At 35.3% G+C, this 26,038-nt stretch overlaps 3 protein-coding genes, 1 long non-coding RNA gene and 1 other non-coding gene across 5 annotated transcripts; 4 read left to right on the forward strand and 1 right to left on the reverse strand.

Moving 5' to 3' along the window:
- Positions 1 to 77: 77 nt before the first annotated feature.
- Positions 78 to 1,232, reverse strand: LOC125218222 (Photosystem II reaction center PsbP family protein). Its single transcript, XM_048119854.2, has 3 exons — positions 809 to 1,232; positions 519 to 729; positions 78 to 447 (listed from the first exon to the last, which is right to left on the reverse strand). Exons 1-3 carry the CDS (start codon positions 1,104 to 1,106, stop codon positions 144 to 146), a joined length of 813 nt encoding a protein of 270 aa, XP_047975811.2. The 5' UTR covers positions 1,107 to 1,232; the 3' UTR covers positions 78 to 143.
- A 341-nt stretch (positions 1,233 to 1,573) lies between these two features.
- Positions 1,574 to 3,489, forward strand: LOC125218221 (S-adenosyl-L-methionine-dependent methyltransferase). Its single transcript, XM_048119853.2, has one exon. The coding sequence runs from the start codon at positions 1,932 to 1,934 to the stop codon at positions 3,330 to 3,332; it is 1,401 nt and encodes a 466-aa protein (XP_047975810.1). The 5' UTR covers positions 1,574 to 1,931; the 3' UTR covers positions 3,333 to 3,489.
- Positions 3,490 to 6,593: 3,104 nt separating this feature from the next.
- Positions 6,594 to 7,151, forward strand: LOC125223861 (nuclear transcription factor Y subunit B-5-like). Its single transcript, XM_048127167.2, has one exon. The coding sequence runs from the start codon at positions 6,818 to 6,820 to the stop codon at positions 7,127 to 7,129; it is 312 nt and encodes a 103-aa protein (XP_047983124.2). The 5' UTR covers positions 6,594 to 6,817; the 3' UTR covers positions 7,130 to 7,151.
- Positions 7,152 to 15,574: 8,423 nt separating this feature from the next.
- Positions 15,575 to 16,580, forward strand: LOC125223425 (uncharacterized). The gene is made up of 2 exons (XR_007176714.2): positions 15,575 to 15,823; positions 16,350 to 16,580. It is a non-coding gene; the product is annotated as an uncharacterized LOC125223425 (long non-coding RNA).
- On the forward strand, positions 15,930 to 16,013 carry LOC125185742 (small nucleolar RNA SNORD96 family). Its single transcript, XR_007170244.2, has one exon. It is a non-coding gene; the product is annotated as a small nucleolar RNA SNORD96 family (small nucleolar RNA).
- Positions 16,581 to 26,038: the final 9,458 nt, after the last annotated feature.

The following is a 26,038-nucleotide window of genomic DNA, read 5'->3' on the forward strand; positions in this document are numbered from 1 at the left end:
GATTTGTCTGGGTTTAGTTTCAGTCGTACTTTAGTAATCCAAATCTGTAGTCAACAATGACCGTATTTGAACTATGATAACACGAAAAAAGGATGTATATTTGATCCTCATAAACACAGGAAATAAGACGAGAAAAGCAGAGTCTAAGAGTAGAAAGAAAAAGAAGCAGCAATTGCTCGAAGCTGAGATTCAAATTGAGGCCAAGCAGATTCCGGCGACTGAGCGTTCAGTGTAAACAATTTCCCATTCTGAGCGCAGCAAACGGCAACGTTATGGCGCCGGAAAGCGGGGCTCTCAACTTGGAACTCAAGCTCATAATACTTGTTTTTTCTCTCTGAATCCTCTCTCAATCTGGTTCCGATCAATCTCGCCTGCACTTGGCCCGATCTTGTGATGGTTCGGATGAATGCCTCTCCAACGTCGCGAGCTCCTCCAAATGCATCAATCCTGTCAACACAAGATCAAATCAGAAGGAACCAAACGATGCGTTTTAGTGTTTGTGATCCGAACATGCTCACGAGAAATCATTTGGAATGCGCGACGCAAAAACGCTGACATTGAGCTCTCCGGTTGACCCCGGCGGCCCAAACGCCACCATAGGCTCAGTCACATTCCTCCGCGGCCTTCCCCCGCCGCTCAATGAAGGAGGATCCAGAGACCTTTCCGCCTTCTCGGCTGCTCTATACAGTAATCTTTGATCCCCCAACCACCTCTCCGGGTACACAAATTCTGCCACAAAGAGAGATCCCTAATTACAAACAAATCTAGGTTTTGATTGCAAAAAATGTGATATAAGGATGATAGTGACCGAATCCTTCATCGGTGTCTATGTATCGGCTGTAGCCGCGGACGGGGTAGAGAGCGTCGAGCTTAAGGCTCTGAGCAGCCTCGGGCGTGAACCCCAAGAGGAAGCTCGTCACTCCGCCGAAATTCGCGCCGACGGCGAGTAGAGAAGCGGCGCCGACGCCCGTGAGGAGCCGGCGACGGAAGACGGACTGAAGTGGCGCGAACTGGTCCGCCGGCGTCGGTGTGTTGTCGTCGGAAGATTGCGTCATACAAATCCGGCACCGCGATTGAAAGGTATGTTGCGCGCCTATCATTTTCATAGTATTTCAGTTATGAGTTTGTGACTGAATTTGGGGTTGATTGAATGTATCCATGGGCGTGGCAAATTGTCATCCACTTCTGGTGGTTGATATTTCTCCTTCTTCCTCACTCTAAATTCATGTAATGCAAACAATATCATTATTATTTGTCTCTCTACTTTTAAAAACATCATTCTTGATTTCATGCTACAGAAAATTACTATTTGCTTCAATAATATCAAACTTTCATAGGAATTAAATGAAATAACTGGAATGATATATTTGAGTTAAAGTTCCTTTGCTTGCAATTCAAAATTAGACTGCCGACTCGCCGCTTAAATCTCGACAGTCAACGCTCAACCATAATCCAAAGAATTATGAGTACAATTTTCTGCTTTTCTTTAATCAACCAATGCCCCTAATGTACCAAAATTTAGCATTGATTTGTTTTCCGTGTGAAAAGGCTGAAATTGCTATGTTAGTCAACACATAAATCACGGTAGGAAAATGCATGTGAACCTGCAATAGTGTATAAATTATACTCCAACTTGTCCGATTTCGAGTTTTTTCCTCTGTTTTATTGTTTATTGGCTTCCTCAACGAGATGAACACCCAGATTTCCACGTTCAATGCTCTTAGCCTTAAAGATTACGGATTTCCAGCTCTAAAGCCATTTAACATGCGTTCTGTTCAATCATAACACTGCCCTTTTCACATTAATCTTTCAGGTTACAGTTTCCCAAAGCTACCAAAACTGGCAATCAAGATCTCATTGGTAGATCCCATCCTGGCCGAGCTAAGTTTAGGATCTCCATTAAATCTTGATTTCTGATTTGGGGGAAAAGCATGGCGAAATCATGCTTCCCCAAATGTAGGTTGGGCAAAATAATGGGATGGATTCAGATTGTGTTGGGAGGGCTGGTTATAATAGTCAGCATCTCCACTCTCTCCAGATTCTACGCCGTCGGTTTCTTCCTCCAAAACGACGACATCTGCCGGCATTTCCACGGTCCCTCCACTGCCTACGAGGATGTCGACATGGCCGCACTAACCGCTAGATTCAACGAAGTTCTCAACCAAATGGAAAACCTGCAGGAAAAGCTTGAATCCACGGTGCAGAAGATGGAAAAAGACGGCGCCGACCAATTGCAAAGCAGCAACATCTCAAAATTTGAGCACAAGAAATATTTGGAGGAGGAGGTGATCCGGCCGCTCTACCGTGCCCATATCGCGCTGCGGCAGATCCGGCTGCCACGGGTGGAGAACTCGACGCTCAAGGAGGATCCAATGATCAACGCCTTCGTGGTCGAGGAGATGAGAAAGTACATCACCCCCAAGGCGAACCGAGTGGGGAAGGTGAACATCTATGGTACGGAGAGGGTGTACAACACGATCGGGCACGCGTGCACGCTTATGAAGGAGGAGGTGGAGGAGTACATGGATTACGACGTTGGGTCCTACTGCAAGGACGACTGGCTCCACGGCCAGAAGCTCATGCTCCGCGGCTGTGACCCATTGCCACGGAGAAGGTGCTTAAGTAGAGCCTCAAAGCTCTACTTGAGGCCCCACCCCATCAATGTGTCCCTCTGGCTCATGCCTGAGGGCCGCAATGTGAGGTGGAGCAATTACCAGTGCCGGAACTTCGAGTGCCTCTCTAGTAAGAATCCTAAGAGGGGCTACTCCAAGTGCACCGGGTGCTTCGAGATGGAAAAGGAGAAACTCAAGTGGGTGGTCAACTCGTCCCTTCCTGCGGACTTCCTGATTACGGATGTCCTCGGGCTGAAACCTGGGGAAATCCGGATCGGACTTGATTTTGGCGTGGGGACAGGCACGTTTGCTGCCCGGATGAGGGAGCAGAACGTGACTATTGTCTCCACGGCCTTGAACCTAGGGGCCCCCTTCAACGAGATGATCGCTCTAAGGGGGCTAATCCCTTTGTATGTGACGCTGAATCAGCGGTTGCCATTTTTCGATAACACGATGGACATAATTCACTCAACCGGGTTCATGGATGGGTGGATCGATCTACAGCTGCTAGATTTCATACTGTTCGATTGGGACCGGGTTTTGAGGCCGGGCGGGTTGCTGTGGATCGACAGGTTCTTTTGTGAGAGGAAGGATTTGGAGGATTACATGTATATGTTCTTGCAATTTAGGTATCGAAAACATAGGTGGGTTATTGCTCCCAAGTCTAAGGATCAAGTGTTTCTCTCTGCACTGCTTGAGAAACCGCCGAGATCCTTGTAATTACCATTATTTTATCTGCTTTCTGATCAATTCATTGTATTCTGAAGAACATCTTTAATTTGTTTTAACATGTATGTCAAACTAACACTGTAAGTCTATAACGAGTCTGAATAAGAAAACAAGTACTACTAGTAATTGAATATTCTTGATTTCTTTTTTTTTTTACCTGCGATTTTGATAAATAATTAAAGTGAAGAGAAAGTAAAGTAAAAGAGAGCTTCCTCTGTTTTATTCTATCTTACTTTACTTTCTACTAACTTTAACTTTTTTTAAAATACGTGCCAAAAATTAGTCGATCGATTAAACTGGGATGACGGGAGTATTAAGATAAGATGTCCATGTCTCGTTTTGTTTCACATGTACTGCATTTATTTCCTCAAAATTTTAGGGATATCGAGCAAACAATACTACGTCTCTAAGTTATACTCCTAGTACTATATTCTCTTTCATAAAAAGGAGTATACTATAGTTCAACTACTAGTATCGGAATATCCAGCCACTCAAATAAAAATATAAATAAAATAAGAATACATTTTTAATGAACTAATACTCTAATCCTAATGAGTAATGACTATAATTTGGACCTCTTAGCCGACTCAGAGTGAACGTTGTATATTAACTATGAAATGAAAATAAATTATTAAACTAAAAAAGTTAAATACCTTAAAAAGCCCGAATAAGAAACTTTTGATTAGAATTTAGAAAGCATCCAGCATTGGGCTTAAAAAAGCCCAAAATTTGGTTTTCTGCGAAACGGATCAAAACAATCTGGCCCGGGTGAAGCTTCTAGAGTTACGCTCCACAAAACATTATGGGTCGGGTCAATTATGGTCTTGGAATGACCCGGCCCGGGTAGACTTTTCGGACAACGCACAGTTTTCATAAAACTGACGTAACTGTCTGTACTTAACTCCGATTTAGGCATACAAAATAGTCACCCGATATTTCGAGTACAAAGAGATAAGTATCATTTAGAGAAAAGAATCATGATTTTAGCCATTTTTTCCTCCAAAAACTTAACAAATTGGAGTATAATTGCCATAAAACAGAATTCAAGCTCTGAAATTCAACAGTAAACACGTCTAACTACCAATCAAAACTACAAAACAACGAGTTTATTACTATATCGATCATATAGTAAATATTAGATCCATAGAGACATCAGAGATCTTGAATAATGAATTTATGAACAAATCATAAATACTTTGACCATTATTTCTCAGTTAAAACAGACATATTTATAGTGTAATCGAAATTGAGATATGATATTACTTGAATCTAATAAGATGTAATTGTAATAATAGGGACATTGTTCTTCAAAAGACAAATCATCCAAAAATCTCACCAAGGATCGCTAGACAAAGTTAGTAGCCTGATGATGGCTTGGTCAGATCAACTCAGCGGGCCGTCCAAAATAATTTATTCAAACAATGTTGTTTTAAAATCCGCCGCTTTTAAAGTGAACATCCCAACACACAATTTTAAAAGAAATTTGAAAAAATTAGAAAATTTCAATGTTAAAATAAAAAAAAAATCTGAACTTATTGACAATATTATGCAAATAAACCTTTTTAAAATTGCGAACTGATCGGCCAAAAGCCAAATGAAATTTGATAACTATTACTTCATATTCTATAAAAGATGTCTCACTTTCCTTTTTAGTTTGTTCCATCAAAGATGTTACATTTCAATTTTTGATAAAAATTCTCTCTCACATTAATATAAAAATTATATTTTCTCTCTCTAATTTACACACAAAACAAAATCTCCTAAAATTTTATGCCGTGTGACATCTTTTGTGGAATGGAGGGAGTACATGATTCATGTATAGTTAATCCTAATCAAATACTCCCTCCGTCCCGGAGTATTAGACTCACTTCTTTTGGGCACATGATTTAAGGAATTGATATTTAAATAGTTAAAGTGGAGAGAGTAAAGTATGAGAGAGGAAAAAAGTAGGGGAGAGAAGAGAGAAAAAAGTAGGTGGAGAATAAAATAATATAGATGTTTTTTACTAAAAAAGGAAATAGTCTAATATGTTGGGACATTCCAAAAAGGAAAGTTGGTCTAATACCTTGGGACGAGGGAGTACCACTAGGCTGGTCTTGGATTCACAAGCTAGGCGTAGGCTCTAGCTAGGTCCATGTACAGTTCTAGATAGATGTGATTCACTTCTAGAGCATTCGTTTTGATGATTTGATTTTCTTCGGCAAAATAGATCCTACATGAGCTACAAATTAATGAATAATGAAGTTGAATTCATATATAACATATGTAGTTATAATATTTTTCATCTATTTCTTGATTAAATGATCGTTGTCAAATTTATAAATTTGCTATCAAGGTTAATGTTTTACTTAAACACAATCATGGTCAAGTTAATTAAATTATACTTACTATTCAAATATCCGATAGTTATATTTAATTTGATTATATCTTAAATATTTGAATTATTTATTAATTAATTAGTAGTAGTATATTTCTCCGAGCAACCAAGTTCATCATGTATAAATATAATAATACTAAGCGGACACAGTTTGGCTCACCATAGAAGAATATTATTGTAAATCTTAATTTGAAAATAGATATAAATAAAATTTTTTACGTAATGCTCAAATTTCTTTACACTAAATAATATTACTCCTTTCTACTTATAATTATTCTAAGGAGATAGTGATATGACTCTATTGAAATGTATTATAGACATAATAAAAATGGTTTTTAGGAGAATTTAATATATTACTAAATCATTAATAGATGAATCGACTTTTATTGAATAGTGACATCATTCTAGGTTGAAATGGGCTGCATATTTTATTCTTAGAAAAAGGTAATGGACATTAGCTCAAGATTTCTATAATTAATTGAGAAGCAAACGTGCACCAATCTAGTCCATTCATTTTTCAACTGTGGATACAATTATATAATCAATCAGGCATTTCAAATACTTGAAGCATATTGGCGGAAGTGTATTATTAAGTTGATACTAATTATATATAATTAAGATGAGGGACCACATCTTAATCCACCATATTAAGTTATTAACTCAACTTGTAGGTTTCCCATTTGTCCAGAAACTATTTCCTCTCTCAAAATAGCTAGTGCACCAGACAGATAGATCAGTGATTGGTCTAAAGTTATGGCCCCTTACTATTGATAGAAAGCATTTCGAATTATTTATTATTTCACTTTAGTGAAAGTAATAAAATAGAGTACAGAACATAATTTATTTGGTATTAAAAGGTGGAGCGATTATATAAATTCAGAACATACTATAAGGTTAGGAGTCCAAGTTAGGTTAATGTGACACTTATGAAATGAATAATTAGGTAGCTAGGTTTCCTGTACTAGTATTTGGCATAAATTGTTAGTGGTAGTGGTATGCATAAATTCAAAAGGAATATAGGTTGAAGATTTATGTAGTGTATTAAATTTTGGGTAGCAGTATGAAGAAAGGGCAGTTGATGAGAGAGTGAAATTAATAAATGGCAGAAGAGAACGATAGATTGCTTCCGGTAGCGAACGTGTGGAGGATGATGAAGAAGATCCTACCCCCAAACGCCAAGATCTCTAAAGAAGCCAAAGAAACAATGCAAGAATGTGCATCGGAGTTCATATGCTTTGTCACCGGTGAGGCATCGGACCGGTGCCACAAGGAGAACCGCAAGACGGTGAATGGAGACGACATCTGCTGGGCCCTCAGCTCCCTCGGATTCGATAACTACTCGGATACTATGCTCACCTACTTGCACAGATTCAGGGAGATTGAGGCACAGAGGGCTAAGCAACAAAACTAATTAAGAGGATGTGCACCCACTGAAGTAGGGCTGGGGAAAAATACCGAAATACCGAAAAACCGGTCTTATCGTACCGAAAACATATCGAAAATACCGTTTTTTTGGTATACCGTGACTTTCGGTATGGTATGATACCTTACCGAAAGATTGCGGTAAGGTAACGATATGAATTTTCAAATACCGCGGTATACCGCTGCATACCGAAATTCGGTATATACCTTAGTTTACGGTATATACCGTAAATTAAGGTATATACCACAATAATATAAACACAATTGTATATAAAATATATTTTATATATTTTTAAATTATAAATCTATTGTGAAATATAAATATAATTATGAATAAATTATATTTAATTTATTTTTAAAATTATAAATTATAAATAATATTTTAAAAACTCTAATTTTCTATTTTAATTGATGTTGAAAGTCAGGTATACCGCAAAAATAAGGTATACCGAACTTCGGTACGGTATACCGAAAATGAGGTACGGTATCGGTATGAAATTTGTCATACCGAATATAAGGTATACCGAAGTTCGGTATACCGAAAACTTTGGTAAGGTAAAGGTATGACTTTTTCGCATACCGTATTTACGGTAAGGTATACGATATGGTGGTTTCGGTAAGGTATACCTTACCTACCCACCCCTACACTGAAGTAGACACTAGTTCATCATTCCATTTTCAAGAGAGGAGATCTTCTTCTTCAGCTAAAGCATGGCCTCTATTTTCAGGAAAAACAGGTACTTCTTCTCATCTAATTTAGCTAGCGCTAAATTCTCAACTATCCAATAAGTTTGTAAGATAAACTTGTTTTTCCTATATTTTAGCCACTTTGTTTATAATCTTGAAATTTGACTTGTTTTTACTTCTCTATAGCACAAGATTTTCCTTTTTTTTTTCAAATAACAGCGCTTCTTGCTTCACGCTGGCAGTTAACTCTTATCTAATCTTGGATGAGATATAAATTCATTAAAAAAAGGAGTACTTCCACTGGTGTATATTAACCTCCATTTTTCTGCTCAATCTTATCAAATCAGATCACCAATCATATGAGCTTAATTATACAGTATCCGTTACAATTATATGCATCAAATTTGATAATTAAGTCATAACCTCAGATCTTCTTTATTAATCTCAATTCAAATCAGAGATCAACTTTGACTTCATACATCAACACACTTGTTTATCCAAATTCTCCGAATTGAATTTTAGTTTATGATCTTTCTATACCATACTTTTTCATGAAATATATATATAAAAGTGGGTGAATGTCTTAACTTGTTAAGCATATATGTATAATTTGCCAAATGTAAATAAATATGGAGTACAAAACATATAAATAATAAAAGCACATGAATAACTCAAGTTCAAACTTGGTTAAACAAACAAATTCATACAAATCAAATACCATTGGATGAAGTTCACATCTATTCCTTTTCTTTTTTGGCTCGAGATTGATACTTATATTGGATTAGGTCTGCTCGTGTTTTAAATGATCGAATTTCTAGCGAGTTAGTTTTGTAATAATCAAATTCATATACGATCATGTTACAATGTGGTTTTAAGAGTTCATAAGAATAATAATATACTACTCCTATATTATCTATATAAACGGCTTAGTAATTTAATAAGATTAATTTAGTAAAAAATGCATTACAGAAACAACTAATTCATTACTTAGGAACCACCAAAGAGAAATAATGTGGTCAAATATATTACCAGCATGACATATATAGTGCTGTTTTTATATTCTTTTGGGATAAATGTATAGTTTGTCTATAAGAAGAACACTAAGAAAATATATTTGATTAAAAAGCTTAAGTGAAACTCTCCAATTAAAAGAAGGAGACTTTTGTTTTTTGTGAAAGCAAAAGAGGGTTTTATTATTTTAAGTTCTGATGTAATTAAGGTCTTGACCCTAATTGATTTAGATTCAGTTTCCCCTGTTAAGGTATGTTTTATACGTCTTTAATTACTTAATTATATTATATTTTCCGATTTGATTGTACATTGTCGTATATGTAGTAATCGAATTAGCTGAATATGTGCAATATAAATACTAGAAAGGGAATTTATTTAAAATTTATTAATGATGGTGTACTTATCAATTACTTTTTGTTTAGAGTCTCTTCCTTTTCACATTTCTCTAGAGTTTTTTTTTTTTTTTTTTTTTTTTCAAATTTCACTATATACGTCTATAAATATTCACATATTCTAATTTTAAAAAGGATATAGTGAGTATTTCTGGTTGGAAACACTTCAACTTCTTGAGGCGGTCTTTATTCTCTTTGTAATCTCCAACCATTTCTATGAGACCTTTTGAAGTTCTCATATAGTCTATAAATAAATGTACAATGTATTCGTCATTGTTTGTTCGACCTCGAAGCTCTATCAAATTATCGATGCTTAGCATGTTTGATTATATGTTTCTACACACGCTTAATAGGAAGTTGTTTTATATTTGGATCGGAACAATATGTCAATCCACAAGCCACGTAGTCGGAAAGTAATTTGTATTACTTTCCTCAACTCGAATTAGAATTTGTTTTGTTTTACAATTTTTGTCGTAATTTTCGTTTCAATAAATTTTGTTTCTTTCCTTCGGTTATGCTATAATAGCTAGAGAGTACTGTACGATGGTTTGATTTTTTTTTCCTTATATTTCTAACATTTCGTAGTTGAATAGGGCATACTTACGAATTAATGTTGGTTTAACGGCCCATCCTTGAAACAAATTATTTAAAGTTTAAACTAATAATCATGTAGGAGCTATATCCGATCCAACAAAAATTAATCGAAATGTATTTGTGTGCGCCCAATCCTAACCAAGCTGTGTTTTTATGAATAGTAATAAAATGCAAACTTATATATGGTAGAAACTCAAAACTCATCGACATAGTTTTAACAACACTGTTTCAATACAATATCAACACCAGTGTTTTAAAAACCGGACCAGATTGGCCAGTTCGACCGGTCGAACCGCGAACCGGCAGCTGGTTCGGCCCCTAAAACCGTTAGTATACATAATTTTTAGTTGTGATATGTTTAATTTTAATTATAAGCCACTAAATTTTATTTTTATTAATGTAATATATATATATTATTAATATAGTTTATTACTCCATATTTACTAAATATTACTCCAAACTTACTAATAATTCAAGTTTAATTTTACGTATTAACTAATAATACTATTATAGTATATATTTATCCAAATTAACTAAAAATTGATGTTTAGTTTTATATATTATCTATAATATTATTTCACCACATAAATGTTTTGAGATAATATGAATTTTATCTATTATTATATGTAAAATATGTAATTTTTTTGGCTACATTAATTAAAAATTTATATATTTAATAAATATTTAAATTTTACCATTCACTTACTTTAAATACTGTTAATATTTAATTTACTTAAAATGTTTAATATATGTTTTTGTTCTATGTCAATATTAATTGTAATATATTACTTACTAAATTTAATATATTTTGTAAGAGTATATTTAATTTTATATTTACAAGGTAAAACGGTTCGACCAGTGATTGAACCAGTCGGACGGGTTGAACCGTGAACCAGTAGCCTCATCGATTCACCGGCCGATCCGATTTTTAAAATATTGATCAACACAGTGTAAAATTTCAAGATTTTAATGTCAATACAATATCAACACAATATCAACACAACATTAATCATTGACTACCATTGAAATTCTGTTGATATTTTCCTATTGATGTTTTTTTATAATCTGTTGACATTTTTCAATGGTCCAGACCATAATTTTGAGTTTATACAATATTTAGAGTTTTCATTTGATCACGTCATCTAAATTGGGACCGATGCACGCCTGATGTTAAAAGAAGGGGATATATAAAGGGGGCTGCTTGTAAAATTGAATTTGCTAATACGTCAATTCTGAATAGCTACTTATTAATGAGTACATATGGTAATCATTACTTCCCTGAGAATTTGTAATTATAAGTTATATTCTGTCGCAGTAATTAGCATTTCAATCTCCAATTTGTTAAAAGAACAATTAATTTCAGATTAAGATTGGAAGTCATGAAGGTTAATTTAATTCATTCTTCTAACCTTGATCACTAATTTATTTGGAGTCTAATTATCCTACAATACAAGCGATAATTATGCTTTGGAGATGCAAAGAAAGAGAATACAAAACCAGAAACGATGATTCCAGTATGTATAAGTGCCAAAATAGGAACTCTTTAACTAAAGCTTTAATTTGGATTTCGGATCCTCCCTCTCCCTCTTTCTCTCTAAAATTTAGGGTTAGAAGTGCCCTAGAAGGTGGTGCAGGTGGAAGAACAAGGACAGCGCATGTTACTCTTTTTGCGAGTTTTAGAGATGCAGTTTGCGATATCCCAATGAAAATTTTAAAAGCCTGTGAGTATTTGCGTCAAAGTTAGGGTTTTTAAGCATCATACATATCTAGGGTTTCCACCTTTTACTTTTGGGACCACTTCTCCATTATCTTCCTTTTACACATATTTATTACGGAAGTTGCTGGATGCACTTCATTTATTTAAATTAATTAGTATGTCATAATTTTATCAAGATTCTGCCCGGCGAATAACAAAATATATAGGGACGTTAGTGATTTTTAAGAAAATATTATTGAAATCTCATCAATTTAACAACGATCATAATCAGATGAAATAGCAACTGTTCAACAATGATCATCATCATATCTGATCATTTTCATACAAACCAATTGATGAATTTTATTTGAATTGATGAGCAATTAAGTACAAACAGCTGTGATGGGGTTCGATGTTACTTTTTCAAAATGTGCCAAGTACAGAAATGTTAAAACTTAACAGTATATAGTATAGTTCATAGGCCCAAGTCGTCGTTGTAGTTTTACTAGTAACTGTAATTCAATATGGAGTATTCATAATTTTCTTTATAAAAATACTAACACAGTTTATAAATTACTGAAATCTCATAAATTTAACAACGATCATGATCAGATGAAATAGCAACTCGATCATCATATCTGATTATTTCATACCAATTAACCAACATCTCTGCAAATTAGAATAAGATCAGAAAGCTAGTTAGTGGTGTTAATCGGCTACATTACTTTTTTAAAAATTGATGGGGTAAACAGCTCTGATGGGGTTCGATTTCAAGAAAGTAAACATACCTGGCCTTCACTTTTCCAAAATGTTATGTTAAAAATAGTCCCTAGTCATCCCTAATCTGCTGCTGTAGTTTTACTAGTAATTGTATTAATTTGTGCCACTAATGTTTATGATATGCAGTTGTTATAAGGAGAAATAGCACTCTCTCCGTCTGCGATTACTTGTCTTACTTTTACTCGACTTGAATTTTAATAGAAATGAAAAGATAGGCCAGTGGAAAAAGTTAGTGAAATGCGAATCGTATTTTTATATACTAGTATTAGTTTTATAATAAAATATGAGTGGAAGAAGTTAATAAAATATGGAATATTCAAGACCAAAATTACTAAATGGTAAATGAGACATGTATTTATAAATAAATTGAAAAAAGAGACATGTGATCATGGATGGAGGGAGTATTATTATACACCCTATCTCCCATTTAAGGTGAAACATTTTTTTTCACAAAAATTTAAGCAATGGTTTTTAGTATTGTAAGTGGATTTGGTAATAAAGTAAATTAAGTAATTTGATGGTTTATTTAAACATTAATTAAATTTTAAATTTTTACATATATATTTTTGACTCAACTTTATTTTATCCAAATAATACCTGCAAGTGTGTACGAGGTTATCGTAGCAAAAAGCAAGCAAGAGTATATCGTATCCCACAGAAACAATTAAGTGTAAACCTAAGTACCACGAACAAATTTCAACTACTATCAAGACGATCAGGAATTTTGGTTTTGAACTAATAACTAAGCATATAAATTCAGAAATTGAAATAAAACACTTAAATAAGAGAACAAAGAAGCAAGATATAGAAAATGATAGAGAAATATGCAGAATCCAAGGATCCGATGCACAACTCATAGCCTAACCCAATTGAAAGCGATTTACTTAAAGTCTCCAGAATTATTGAATCAATCACAATTGTAGATTAAACCCCCTTCCGAGGTGAGAAGCCTGTAGATTAGGTGTAATAATTGAAGTTCTCTTCTAATTCTTAGACCTAACCCCCAACAGACCGTTTAGATAAAAGATTCCACTCGAAACCTCAACTCTCCCGAGTTCTATTGAATTAAGGTGTGAATTATTCATCTTTCAAGGTTAAATATTTCGTCTCCCGATTACTCTAAGAAACCCTACACTCCCAATTGGTGATCAGACAATTGTTAGGAAAAAACACAAGAATAATTCAAACAATTGCAAGAGCAAGATAAAAACGAAATCAATTGGACTAAAACTATGAATGCATCTTCACCAAGAATTTTACATGAAAAAATTAGCTACTAATGTTCATGATAGAAAACAAAGAGAAACTAAGAAAAACAATAGAAATCATGATACGAAGTACAATTAGCGAGGAATTGAAGCTTGAATCTTCATTCTTCTTCCAAGAGTTCGGAGAGAGAGGGAGAGAGAGTGTATGTTGGCGGCAGGCGTGAATGTGTAGAATTGACCTAGATCTTCCCTCTTATTTCCTTCCTCTAAAAATCGCTTTTAGGCTTTGAAAATCACCAGGTTGACGGAGCCGGCTGGGTGGTATTATTGTACTGGAAAATCACCCGGCCGGGTGAAACTTTCTGGAAAACGCCATGCTTTAGCTGACTACCCGGTCGGGTGGGACTTGTTCGATCCTCACTGACTTCTCCATGGCTTCTGAATAGGGCTGGGGAAAAATACCGAAATACCAAAATACCGGCCTTATCGTACCGAAAAAATACCGAAAATACCGAATTTTCGGTATACCGTGACTTTCGGTACGGTATGATACCTTACCGAAAGTTTCCGGTAAAGTAACGGTATGAATTTTCAAATACCGCGGTATACCGCTGCATACCGAAATTCGGTATATACCGTAAATTAAGGTATACATCGTAAACTAAGGTATATACCACAAAAATATAAACACAATTATATATAAAATATATTTTATATATTTTTAAATTATAAAATCTATTATGAAATATAAATATAATTATGAATAAATTATATTTAATTTAATTTTAAAATTATAAAATATAAATAATATTCTAAAAAATCTTATTTTCTATTTTAATTGATATTGAAAGTCAGGTATACCGCAAAAGTAAGGTATACCGAACTTCGGTACTGTATACCGAAAATGAGGTACGGTATTGGTATTGAAATTCGTCATAACGAAAATAAGGTATACTGAAGTTCGGTATACCGAAAACTTTGGTAAGGTAAAGATATGATTTTTTTGAATACCGTGTTTACGGTAAGGTGTACGGTATGATGGTTTCGGTAAGGTATACCTTACCTACCCACCCCTACTTCTGAATGCCACCCGACCGGGTGGAATTATCAACATAATATCTCACCCAGTCGGGTGGAGCTCGTTTTACTCCATTTTTCACCTATTTTGGTAAGGTAAAGAGAACAATTCAAGGATATGCACAATAACACAGTTATAAGAGCATCTCCAAGGGGAAAGATAAGTTGAGAATGTATATTTTTCATTTACCTAATTATACCTTCTTAAAAAGTAATGGACTCTAAGTGAGAAGGTAAAATAAAAAGGCAAACAAAAATAACTAACTTTTTACCTTCTTTTCCAAGAAGAGGTAAAGATACCTTCTCAAAATAAAAGAAGGTATAAATACCTCCCCAAATACCTTTTTTCTTTGGAGCATAAAATTTTATCAAGAAGAGGTAAATATGATAATTATTTATCTTTACCTCTCCATTTACCCCTTCCATTTGAAAATGCTCTAAAAGTATTTTATATAACAAAAGGTACATACATATCAGATTCTATTTGGCACTGCAAAGGTCGTTGAGCCACATAAAACTTGCAAAAGCAAGAAGGATTTTTTTTAAAAAAATTATGTTTTTGTGTTGTTTCTAAAACTTTATTTGGAGTAAATGGTGAGATAGAAAGATCGACGTATTCTCGTTCACAAAAAATCCCAACAAAGAGAATAAGCAAGAATAGGATAGGAGTGCAGGAATAATGGAGATAAATGAACAACAAATCAAAATTTGATATATATAAATATCATAAATTTTTTTAAAAAAAAGTCAAAAATATTTTGATGTATTAAACACAAACTAAATATATAAAATAAAACAAATAAACTAAATATGCATCAAATTATGGTTGTACTTGTATAAAATGCTCAAATAAAGTATACAACATGCTTATATTGATGGATGGCCTAAAATCGATTTAATCATTAGTATTTGACATAGACGGCCCAAAATCAATTTAATCGGCTATTGATACCCAATTAGAAATAGCCCATGGAAATCTAGAATTATCCAAACCTAGGGTTTTAGCCGCAGTCTCTTGAAGACTATATATGTATCGGTATGAATAATTGAATGTGTGTATTAATCGCACCCACTGCACTCATCTGGCTTAGATCTCATTCGAATTCGATTTTGTATCTGTTATTTTGCGACGATTTGATCAAATTTGCGGCGAGCCATAATCGATGCTCGTATAACTCTAATTCAAAATCGTCGCCAGAAAAAGCTTATTCCTTCGTTGAGATCTCCGATTTCCGAAGGTGAGCCTTGTCATATCCTATCGCCTTGGGTAGCGGGTTACTGCTATTAACTCTTGGGATTGGCCATGAGAAAAACATTTATTCTCTATTTCATTTCTAATTTGTGTCGCCGGTGAGGAAATCTATTATCAAATTACACCATCTTTCGGGACTGAGATCCCCGTGCTGATATTCTGCAATTCTGAGGCTATTTCAGATCAGTTGTTATATTGTTTTGTGAAGTGAATAATTAATTGTGCTTATTGACGGTCCAGTGCTGTATCATTAAATATACGGCACTTAACATTATCATAAGCTATAGTAAATTCTGAGCCGCCTTCGTCTTTCGAGTCTTCTCTCCATATGGGATTTGGCTATCCATGTAGTGGCTCTCATTTTTTCCTTTCTACTGTTTATGGATTTTAAAGAATGATTGTTTTTCGTGCGACGTCGAGTTTATTTTAATTTTAGTAGTTCGTAATTTAACCTTCAAAATAAAGTGTTCCCATTTTATTTAAAAATGACTGATGAGGATCCTGTTGTTAAGTTCATTCGGCAAGTCTTGAGGGACGAGGTGAGTGCCCTGGTAAAACGTGAAGTGGATCGACTCTTGCAAGCAGAGCTGGAAGCAGCAGTCCCTCAACTGGTCCAGTATCGAGTTCGTTTACGTGTGTTTTAAGTTTTCTATGTTTTAACCCCAATTTAGTCGGTTGGTTCAGTTAGGAATACCTGGTTAACTGAATTCAAATGGAACCAAAATTGAAGCACTGAACTGAAACCGAATTTGCCTTGGTTCGGTTCCTAAGTCCTAACAGCACTAGGTCGGTTCCGGTTCGGTCCGGAACCGAAATTCAAAAAAAAGGTGAATTAAAAATTAAAACTTTAATTCTTCTTTAATTGATCATGGGTTGATAATAAAGAATCAAAAATAAAGTCAATTTGATATGTTTTTCTTTGGACTTATGCAGTTAATGTTGTTTTTAAAGGACTGTACTAATTATTATAATACTATGTCTTTGCATACACAGTTTAAATAAAATATATATTAACAAATGGGTCATCGCATGGTTGTACAACGATTTCTCAGTAAAAATAGCATTTATTCATATAGAAGGTAGTAGTAAATTCTACAAAATGGAAGTAAAAGTAGTAAAGCATTTATTTCCTAAAAAAGTAGTAGTAGTGGTGTATTTATTCAAGATCTTATAGTGTTACAACTGGAACACTGTACTTTCTAAATAATTTTCAGTTGACATCAAAATTCTAAGTACTTATGCTAAATTAGTATTAAATCGTTATTGTAGTTGTAGCAAGTAATTAGTGTTGTTTCTCTAAAAACACTTGCACTGTAAATAATCCTTAAATCTTCAGATCGTTGCTTCATGTTAGAATAAAAATTTACAACCTGTTCAATCCAAAAGTTGAAATATTCAATAAAGTAAATAACTCTAAGTTCAAAGATTCCAAAACAATAATATTAATCCAAGTTTACAACCTACTCAATTCAACAACCATTCAAAGTTCAAATATTTTAAAAAATACTCCAAGTTCAATATTTTCAAATTCCAAAATAAATGCACGATAAATTTAACTTTCATCATGATCATTTGAATGAGTTCTTTCCAATTCTCCCAATTCTGCATCGTCCAATGGCCATGTCACTTTGCCATCCTTATGGAGTTCCCCCACCACTATCAAAAATAATGAATTAAAGAATAAGTTCAAAATGAAGAATAAATAAATATATTAGTAAATAGCAATGAATTACTCACTTTCAAAGTATTGCTTTTGCATAAATGGTATTGGTTCTCCTTCTTCTTCCATGAGATCTGCATAAGTAGTACTAGACCTCAACCAATCCTCAGAGCATATCAAAGCTTCTACCATTTTGGGTGCCAAAGAGTTTCTAAATATCGACAGCACACGTCCCCCTATGCTGAATGCCGACTCAGAAGCTACGCTTGATATAGGAATAGCAAGGATATCTTTAGCCATCTCTGAAATACCGTATGTCTTCCACCACATAAGAATGTCAAAATCAACATCTTCATTGGCTGGGTATTGCCTCTCTGCGAAGTAACGAGAGAGCTCTGAGCTTCCATCTTCATCATCATCATCCTCACTAGCAACATAGAGAATGTTACAAGAACTTTTACCAAGAAATCGCAGATTAGTCGATCTACTTGACATTTGGCTAGCTGAAGTTGTTCGTGGTTGTGTTTGGTCAGCCACTGGAGTGAATTCTTTCTTGTACAACTCAAATAAGTCAAAGACTGACTTTCTCAACTCCTCTGCCAACTCATTTCCTCGTGCTTCACCATACAACGTCTTCAAACAATGCTGCACATGCTTCATCTTTTGTCTAGGATCTAGCATTGCAGTAATGTACAAAATTTTGTTCATGTTTGGATTAAGCTCATCTCCCTCCAACCAATACTTACCAAACTTTTCCATCATCTTCTTAGCCATGTATCTAATCTCAACATCTTCATCATCCTCCAACGTTTTTATGATAAGGAATATGTCACACATCTCCATTAAAAATGAATGTGATGTGGCATACGTGGTGCCAGAGACGAGACAAGTCAGAGCATAAAACGATCGGAGAAAACTACACATCTTCCTCATTTCAATCCAATCTTCTTCTCCAGGTACGCCAACTGTGAGGTCTTTGTGTTTTAGGTTTCTCAAATCCCTACCAAACTGGGGAGTGACGTTGTTGTACAGCTTCATAGCCGGCTCATATGGCAATGCCGCCTCGAGCATTAAGTAAGTCGAGTTCCATCTAATAGGTACATCTTGACACAAGAATTTTTTTTTGGTATCAACCTTACATACCTTGGCAATATTCTTGAAGTCTTTAGACCTTGTGGATGAACCCTTTATCCATTTCACTGCTTCCCTAACTCGTACAATAGCCATGCCTATTTGTTTCATGCACTCTTCGACAATCAAGTTAAGTATGTATGCAACACACCTCTGATGAAAATATTGCCCATTGGCAACAAGCATGCCTCTTGCACTGAAGGTGGACTTTATTTCCTTGATTGCTACACCATTATTTTTAGCATTATCCATGGTGCAACAAAAAAGCCTCTGAATGCCCCAGTTCGTAAGGGCCTTTATCAACACCTTAGCAATGTCATCCCCCTTATGACTAGTATGTCAAAGAAGCTGATTATTTTCTTGTGCATGCTCCATTCCTTATTGATGAAATGTGATGTAACACAAATAAAGCTTGTGTTATTGACTCCAGTCCAACAGTCGGTGGTGATTGATACTCTACTCATGCCTGGTTTGGAGAAAACCACTTTCACTAGTTCTCTTTTCTCTAGAAACATCTTCACACAATCCGATCTTACCGTGTATCTGCTCGGGATATTAAAGTTTGGTACCATATCACGGCAGAATAAACGAAATCCCTCTCGTTCCACCAATATGAATGGTTGTTCATCAAGAACAATCATCCTGCACAATGCGTATCTGCCCCTTTCTTGGATGTCTTGCCGCAATTCATCTTGGCTGAGTGGTGTTTGATTCTTTTTCGCTTCATTTTTCTTCAAATATGAAGCATGATGCTTCCACATAGCAAATGTGCCATTGTGCTTCGGATCAGCAGCTATCGTTTCTCCACACAGTTTGCATTTCCCTTTTTGAATTGAATCTTCAAACACTTTATCAAAATTTTGCCATATAGTCGATCTTACTACTTGTTTACGTTTTTTTGATGCCGGCGGCACCATTTCCTCTCCCTCTTCTTCTCTCTCAAGCCCTAGTTCTTCAACTTCAATATCTTCAAGTATATTATCGTCGTTTGGCTGATTGCTCCCTAAGTCTTGAGTGCAAGACTCTGAATTTGACATTTTAAGATTTGCACGAAGATAACTGTTACAATTTTGGCCTTCACACAAGTTCAAACATAATCAAGTCTTGCTAAAAAATTTCTTGTCCTCACAAATCCATGTACAAAAAAGTGAATTCAACAAGAACAAAAAGAGAAACTGAGGAAAAAGTATAAAAAGAAAGCTGACTTCCTTTTCTTGATTGAATGACCTTTTCACAAAGTGCTTCTCTTCCACAAACAAAGCATTGACTCCTACCTCTATGCAACAAGGGAAGCTAATCAAATTATCAAACACATAACAACCACAGATGAGGTGGGATTTACATTAAAATTTTTAAATTTTGAACGTATCAAAGGAGTTGAATGTCATTCCCATAAACTTCACCAAAGTTCAAGAAATTGAGCTATACAATACATGAAACCAAAAATACAAAGACAAAAGCACCAATTAACTCAACCATTTTTATCAATTAAATACAAAGACAAAAGCATCAAACTTAACAGATCACTCAATAAACGAGGCAAAATAAAGTAGCTGAAAACAATTCAAAATTCTCAATTTTATCATAAAAAATCAGCTAATCAAACTTGTCAATTTTCTAAGTATCAAAACACATATTCATCGAATTGAATTGGGGGGAAACAAAATCCTAAATGGAGAGAAAGAGAGGAGATGAAATTTACCCTGCTCTCTCGAAGTAGACTGAAAGAAATTCTTACATTCAATGTCCCAAAGTCAAATTTCACACAATGAATTTTCTCATTCTTAAACTATAGAATCCCACTGTCCTAAAATCAAATTTAAACATACTCATATTCAGATTCAAAATATAAACAAATAAAAAATTCCTCACAAGTCACAAAGCTTCACACAATTGGATAAAAACCAACTAAATATCTAAAATTGCTACTGACCGGTAAGGCCGTAAGCGGGAACCGCCGATGGTCGTGGACTGTGGGGAAGGAGGAGCTGCCGCAGGTAGAAGTGGGAAGAAGGAGCGTCGCAGTCGCTTGAACTCTGCGCTCTACTTCGCTTCGCCGCGTGAGAAGAAATTAAATTAGGGCTCGTTTTGTTTTGGGTGACTAAGTTTTGAACTTTTTAAAAAATAAAATAATAGAATAAGAATAATTTAATAATAATAATCGATTTTCGGTCTTAAATTCGGTTACACCGATCGATTATCGGTTAGAACCGATAACCGATCACCGCCTGAACGGTGGGAACCGAAATTAACCAATAACCGAGATGGAGCGATTCTCAGTTAACCGAGATATTCGGTTCGGTCATCGGTTAACCGACTAACCGATGACCGAATACCCAGCGCTACCCCAATTGATTTCTTTTAATATTTGATAATCACCTACAATTAAAATCAATTAAATTGGACTATTGGAGAACTGTAAGGTTAGCCAGGAATTTTTAGGACTCATAATTTTAATATTTGATAAACACCCCACATCTCATATTTTACTCCACCCCAATCTATTTTCATCATCTAAAATGTTTCTTTCTCTAGCAATGAAACCAGATCGAAGTCATCTGAAGTCCGCCAAAAATCTATACCCCGGCAGAAAAACAGCCCCTGGCCGAGACTCGGGCCCTTGCAGAAATGTAGGCCCAGGCCAAAACACAGGTCCAGGCTTCCCTCCTTTCCTTGGCGGTTTCCCATACCCAGGCTTTCCTTGGTACCACGACAATCCATCCTACCTCTGCGATCACCCATACTTCGGCTTTCCTCCGTACCTTTGGAATGTCTATGTCGATATTGGTAGACTCAAGAGTCAGCCTGCCCAGAGGCCTATTCAGCTTCCTATGGGCCTGCCCAATGGGATGGCACCTGCGAGCGAATCAGAAGCCCAATTGCGTCTGGCTAGTGAAGTGGGTGTCATTGCGGATGTTGCTCATGCGATGCTATACAGAATGCTGTGTGAATACCACAAGTTATTCATAGCTGAAACTGATGAGGAAATGAAGAACATGCTCAGGGATATTATCAAAGAGCTAAAGTTTAAATACTGGGATATTTATGTGGTGTTGATGGGTTCAACCAAGTTTCGTGCGGGTGCCGCTAATTGGCCGAAGTTGACGAGGCTCGACATCCCGATAGGGAAAAAGTTGGCAATGCGGATGTCTAGGGGAGGCGCCATTGGGTCTCATGAGGTCCAATTGGCAACTCCTAGTGTTGAGCCCAGTCACGCTCTCATCAACCTCACGTGCCTGCTACAGCAGATAATCATGTTCGAGGCCATACAGAAGTGGAAAACGACGGATGACCCCTTATATAAGGAGATGTTGGAGGACGTTATCCAAATTATGAGGCGCAATTTGATGCTCCCACCCCTAACTGGGAGTGTCGTTGTCGACTCCGATGCTGCCGGGACTGGCCAAGGGGACTCAGATGAGTGAGACGGGTGGCTGCGTGTGGTGAAGCTTAGAGATGGTTTTTTTAACTATGAAATTTTGTTATAAACTCTTGAGAGGCAACAATATATAAATCTTCATCTAAAAGATAATTTATGGAGCATGACAAAGAATTAGCGTTTATTTTATCTTGCCCAAAGGTTTCAAAGTATTTGGCGTTTATTTTGTCGTTTATTTTGTCTTGCCCAATGGGTTCAAAGAATTTGGCATGACAATTTGTGTTTTAACATGGTGGTGCCTTTTGTTTAAATCCCATCGATTTATCCTAACCGAAATAATTTAAAAATATTTATAAATTAAATTTTGTTACTATTATGCTTATTACTGGAAAGGATCACCTATAACTTTTCCTAATACATATCCTAATCCACCCCTCACATACATGGTAATGGCCCCACCATCATATTTTATGTTTGTATGAGGTGGAGTAGGAGATGTTGTGGGACAAGTTGTAGGTGATCCTCGTTGGCTTATGAGTGACACAACTTATTAATAGGATGCACATCCAAAAATTACACCAACTTATTACTCTCTCGTCTCATTACATGTGACACAATTCTTTTGGGCATATGTTTTTAGGTAGTGGCATTTAATAATTAAATAAATGAAAAGAGAATAAAGTAGGAGTGAAAAAAAGTAGAGAGAGTGAAGAGGGTATAAAGTAAGCATCTCCAAGGCGAGAGGTAAATGGAGGAGTAAAGTCATATAATTATCATATTTACATTTTCTCCATGAAAATCATTCTCCAAGGGGAGAGGTATTTGAGAAGGTATTACACTTTTTTTCCATTTTGAACCTCTCCATTGATGGAGAGGGAGGTAAAATCATATAACCACCATATTTGTCTTCTTTTCATGAAAAATCATTCTCCAAGGTGGAAGGTATTTGAGAAGGTATTACACTTTATATTTTTTAATGCATTTTGTACTATTATTTTATTTTTTAAAAATTATTTACCTTTCTATATACCTTTCTCCTTTGGAATGGGTTGTTTTTTGATAGGGTATATTTCACTTTTTAGGTAGGGTATATTTCACCTTTTTGGTAGGGTATACCTTTCCTTGTTGGAGTTGCAGAGAGCGATAGAATGTTTTTTTTTGTTGTCGTCATAAAAGAAAATGTATCATTTAAAGTGGGACGACCAAAAAAGAAATACCCCTCATTTATGGTCAGATAGAGGAAGTATACTTTTTTTCAAAATGAGAAAAAGAAATATTTCAAGACTAATGGAAGGTATGGAGTACTCCCTCCGTACCACTCAAGATGGCCACATTCTTGAGTGATACGAGATTTTAGAAAATGTTGTTAGGTAGAATAAAGTAGAGAGGAAAAAGGTAATTGAATATTTTAATAAGAAGATAGAGAGGTTATTTTCAAAATTGGAAAGTGATCATCTTAATTGAGACAAACAAAAATTGATTGAGACAAACAAAAAATGAAAGATACTCATTTTGACCGGAACAGTTATATTAAATCTAATAAAGTGCTTGGAGTAACCGTTCTTCTTTTCATTCTTGTAATCTTTCAGTTACATTTTTCAATTTTCAAACTTGTTTTCTAGACTTTTTTCATCAAAATCAAAATCAAAATTTACATGCTTTATTTCTTTATTGTATTAAACAAGCTTATGCCTCTATATGGTTCACCCCAAAGTATTACTCCCTCCGTCTCTGTAAGAAGTATGAACATTTGGTTCAGCACATATCTTAAAGTATAATTGATAAAGCAAGAGAGGGATAAATGATAATATAAGTAGTGTTAGTGGATAGTGAGCTTCACATCATTAGTAGTGCAGTCAGTGTAATGACATAAGTTGTAAATAAAATGATGTGGAGATGTAATGCATTATTTAACTATTCCAAAAATAAAAAGTTCATAGCTTTTTAGAGACGGACTAATAAGGAAATAGTTCAGATGGATAGAGTATAACTTTGGCTGTAATCTTGCAGTTAAACTTGAGTGCTTGTAAGTACCTAAAATACACATCAATAAGCCACAAGCTATATCCAAAAATATTTGTGATGTTACCAAATACTATGTAAGTTAGTCGCCCTCTAATCTAACATGCTCACAATATTCGAGTTGAGGCCTGTGGATGAACCTATCTCTCACATGTTAGAGATAATAGTCTAGAACCTTGGAATCAGGGGGAGAAATTTAGATGCAAATACTAGCACATACTGAAGTTGAGCAATTTCTAATTACCACATATATACAGTGGCTTCTACGAAACCCCATCCGTCTTCTGCATCTGGCCCCATCCAAAACCCTGAAATTCGGACATGTGCACAACAACATGCACCACCTACATCAACCCACTCTCTTGAATGCCTCCCCGTCGATGAAATCATGCCTTCGCCACAATACTTGCCTGATACACGCTTTTTCACTGTCGCAGTTACACAAACTTTACTCAGTATGTCATTTATGCATCTGCTTTAAACTAGACAACTTCATACTCCCTCCGTCCCACTTAAAATGCAACATTTGAGAATCGGCACGGGATTTTATGTAGTATTGTTTTGTGAGTTAATGAAGAGAGAGTAAAGTAAGAGAGATGAAAAAGTAGAGATAGAGTTGTTTCCATTTAAGGAAACGTTTCATTTTTAATGGGACAACCAAAAAAGGAAAACGTTGCATTTTTAATGGGACAGATGGAGTACTTCTTAAAAAATGTCTACCTCTTATTATCCAGCATATGTACTATACTATATTATTGTGATGTGTTTTTAGATACGACTATGTTTATCATACTCAACCAGGGTGGATCAGTTATGGACGAATGGCCTAAACAGCACACCTCTTCTTCCTAGAAAAATTACTAATTGCTTCTCCTAATTTCAATTCATTTTATTTCACAGCATAAGCATTATGTATCAGGGTTTATTTTCTTAGGGATTATTTATCAGTCATCAGACAAACCTATACAGGGTGAAAATAATTCAGCAGGTGTTGCAAAATCCATATTCCTCTTTTTCTTTCCTATTGAGTCTGAAGTTTAGTAAGAACAGGCATGTCATTAAGGTAACTAGAAATATGAAGTAGGATTGTAGGAATATCAGAAAAGGTAAACAGAGTGGAGAAGCGGGGGTAAAGCACAGAAATCCAGTAAAAGCAAGCTATTGGCATCACCTAGTGTATGCGTTTTGACAGATTCTTATGGTAAAAATCCTTAAATAAAGAACAAAAGAGAGCATGAGAGCCCAAAATTTCTATACAGAATCATATACTGAAGACTGAAGGAAAAAACTAGTCATCACTGAAATGCAACTGGCATGTCAAATACTTTAATTTAGGACACCACTTATGGGAACAACCAATGATATTTAGCGGAAAGGTCTTCTAAGGAGTGCATCAAGTATTCAATTTCTTTATTTATTCGGTTGGTTCAAAACTACAGAAAGTTGTCTGTTTTATTCCAATTACTAACTTTTTACATCTTTTTCTAAACCATTCCATGTTAATAGGGACCCTCCCTCCACAAAGAATTGCAACTCATCCCAACAGATTGCACATCAAGCTAAGTGAAAAGTACCTGCTCGGCTGGTAAATGAATTTGAAAGTCTTCCACCAGTTAATCTCCTTGAGTAAGATGGCTGCAGTAAAAAAAAGACCTATTATAACAACATATCAAATGGTATCATAAGAAACTAAAGCAAATAAATAGAATGATAAGTGCCAAACAAGAGCACCCTAGTAACCAGGTAGCATAGAAGAAAGATTGCAAACACAGCCTGACTTATACTACTATTCTTAAAGTACTCATTGCGTGTTATCTGTTAAGGGAGTATATGAAACATTCTTAGGACAAAAGTAAGCAAGTCGCATATTTTGGCATTCAAATGCGCAATTATCTCAAATTCCAGATTGTGGTCTGTTCATACTCGAGCATCAAATCAGTAATTGTATTCGGGCTTCCGTCATGCATCACATGAATCGACTAAATTCTAGACAGTAGACAATATGGCCA

The sequence above is a fragment of the Salvia hispanica genome, chromosome 1 (genome assembly GCF_029641045.1).
Source record: "Salvia hispanica isolate PSC_SH4W2 chromosome 1, Shi_PSC_v1, whole genome shotgun sequence".
Taxonomy (NCBI): domain Eukaryota; kingdom Viridiplantae; phylum Streptophyta; class Magnoliopsida; order Lamiales; family Lamiaceae; genus Salvia; species Salvia hispanica.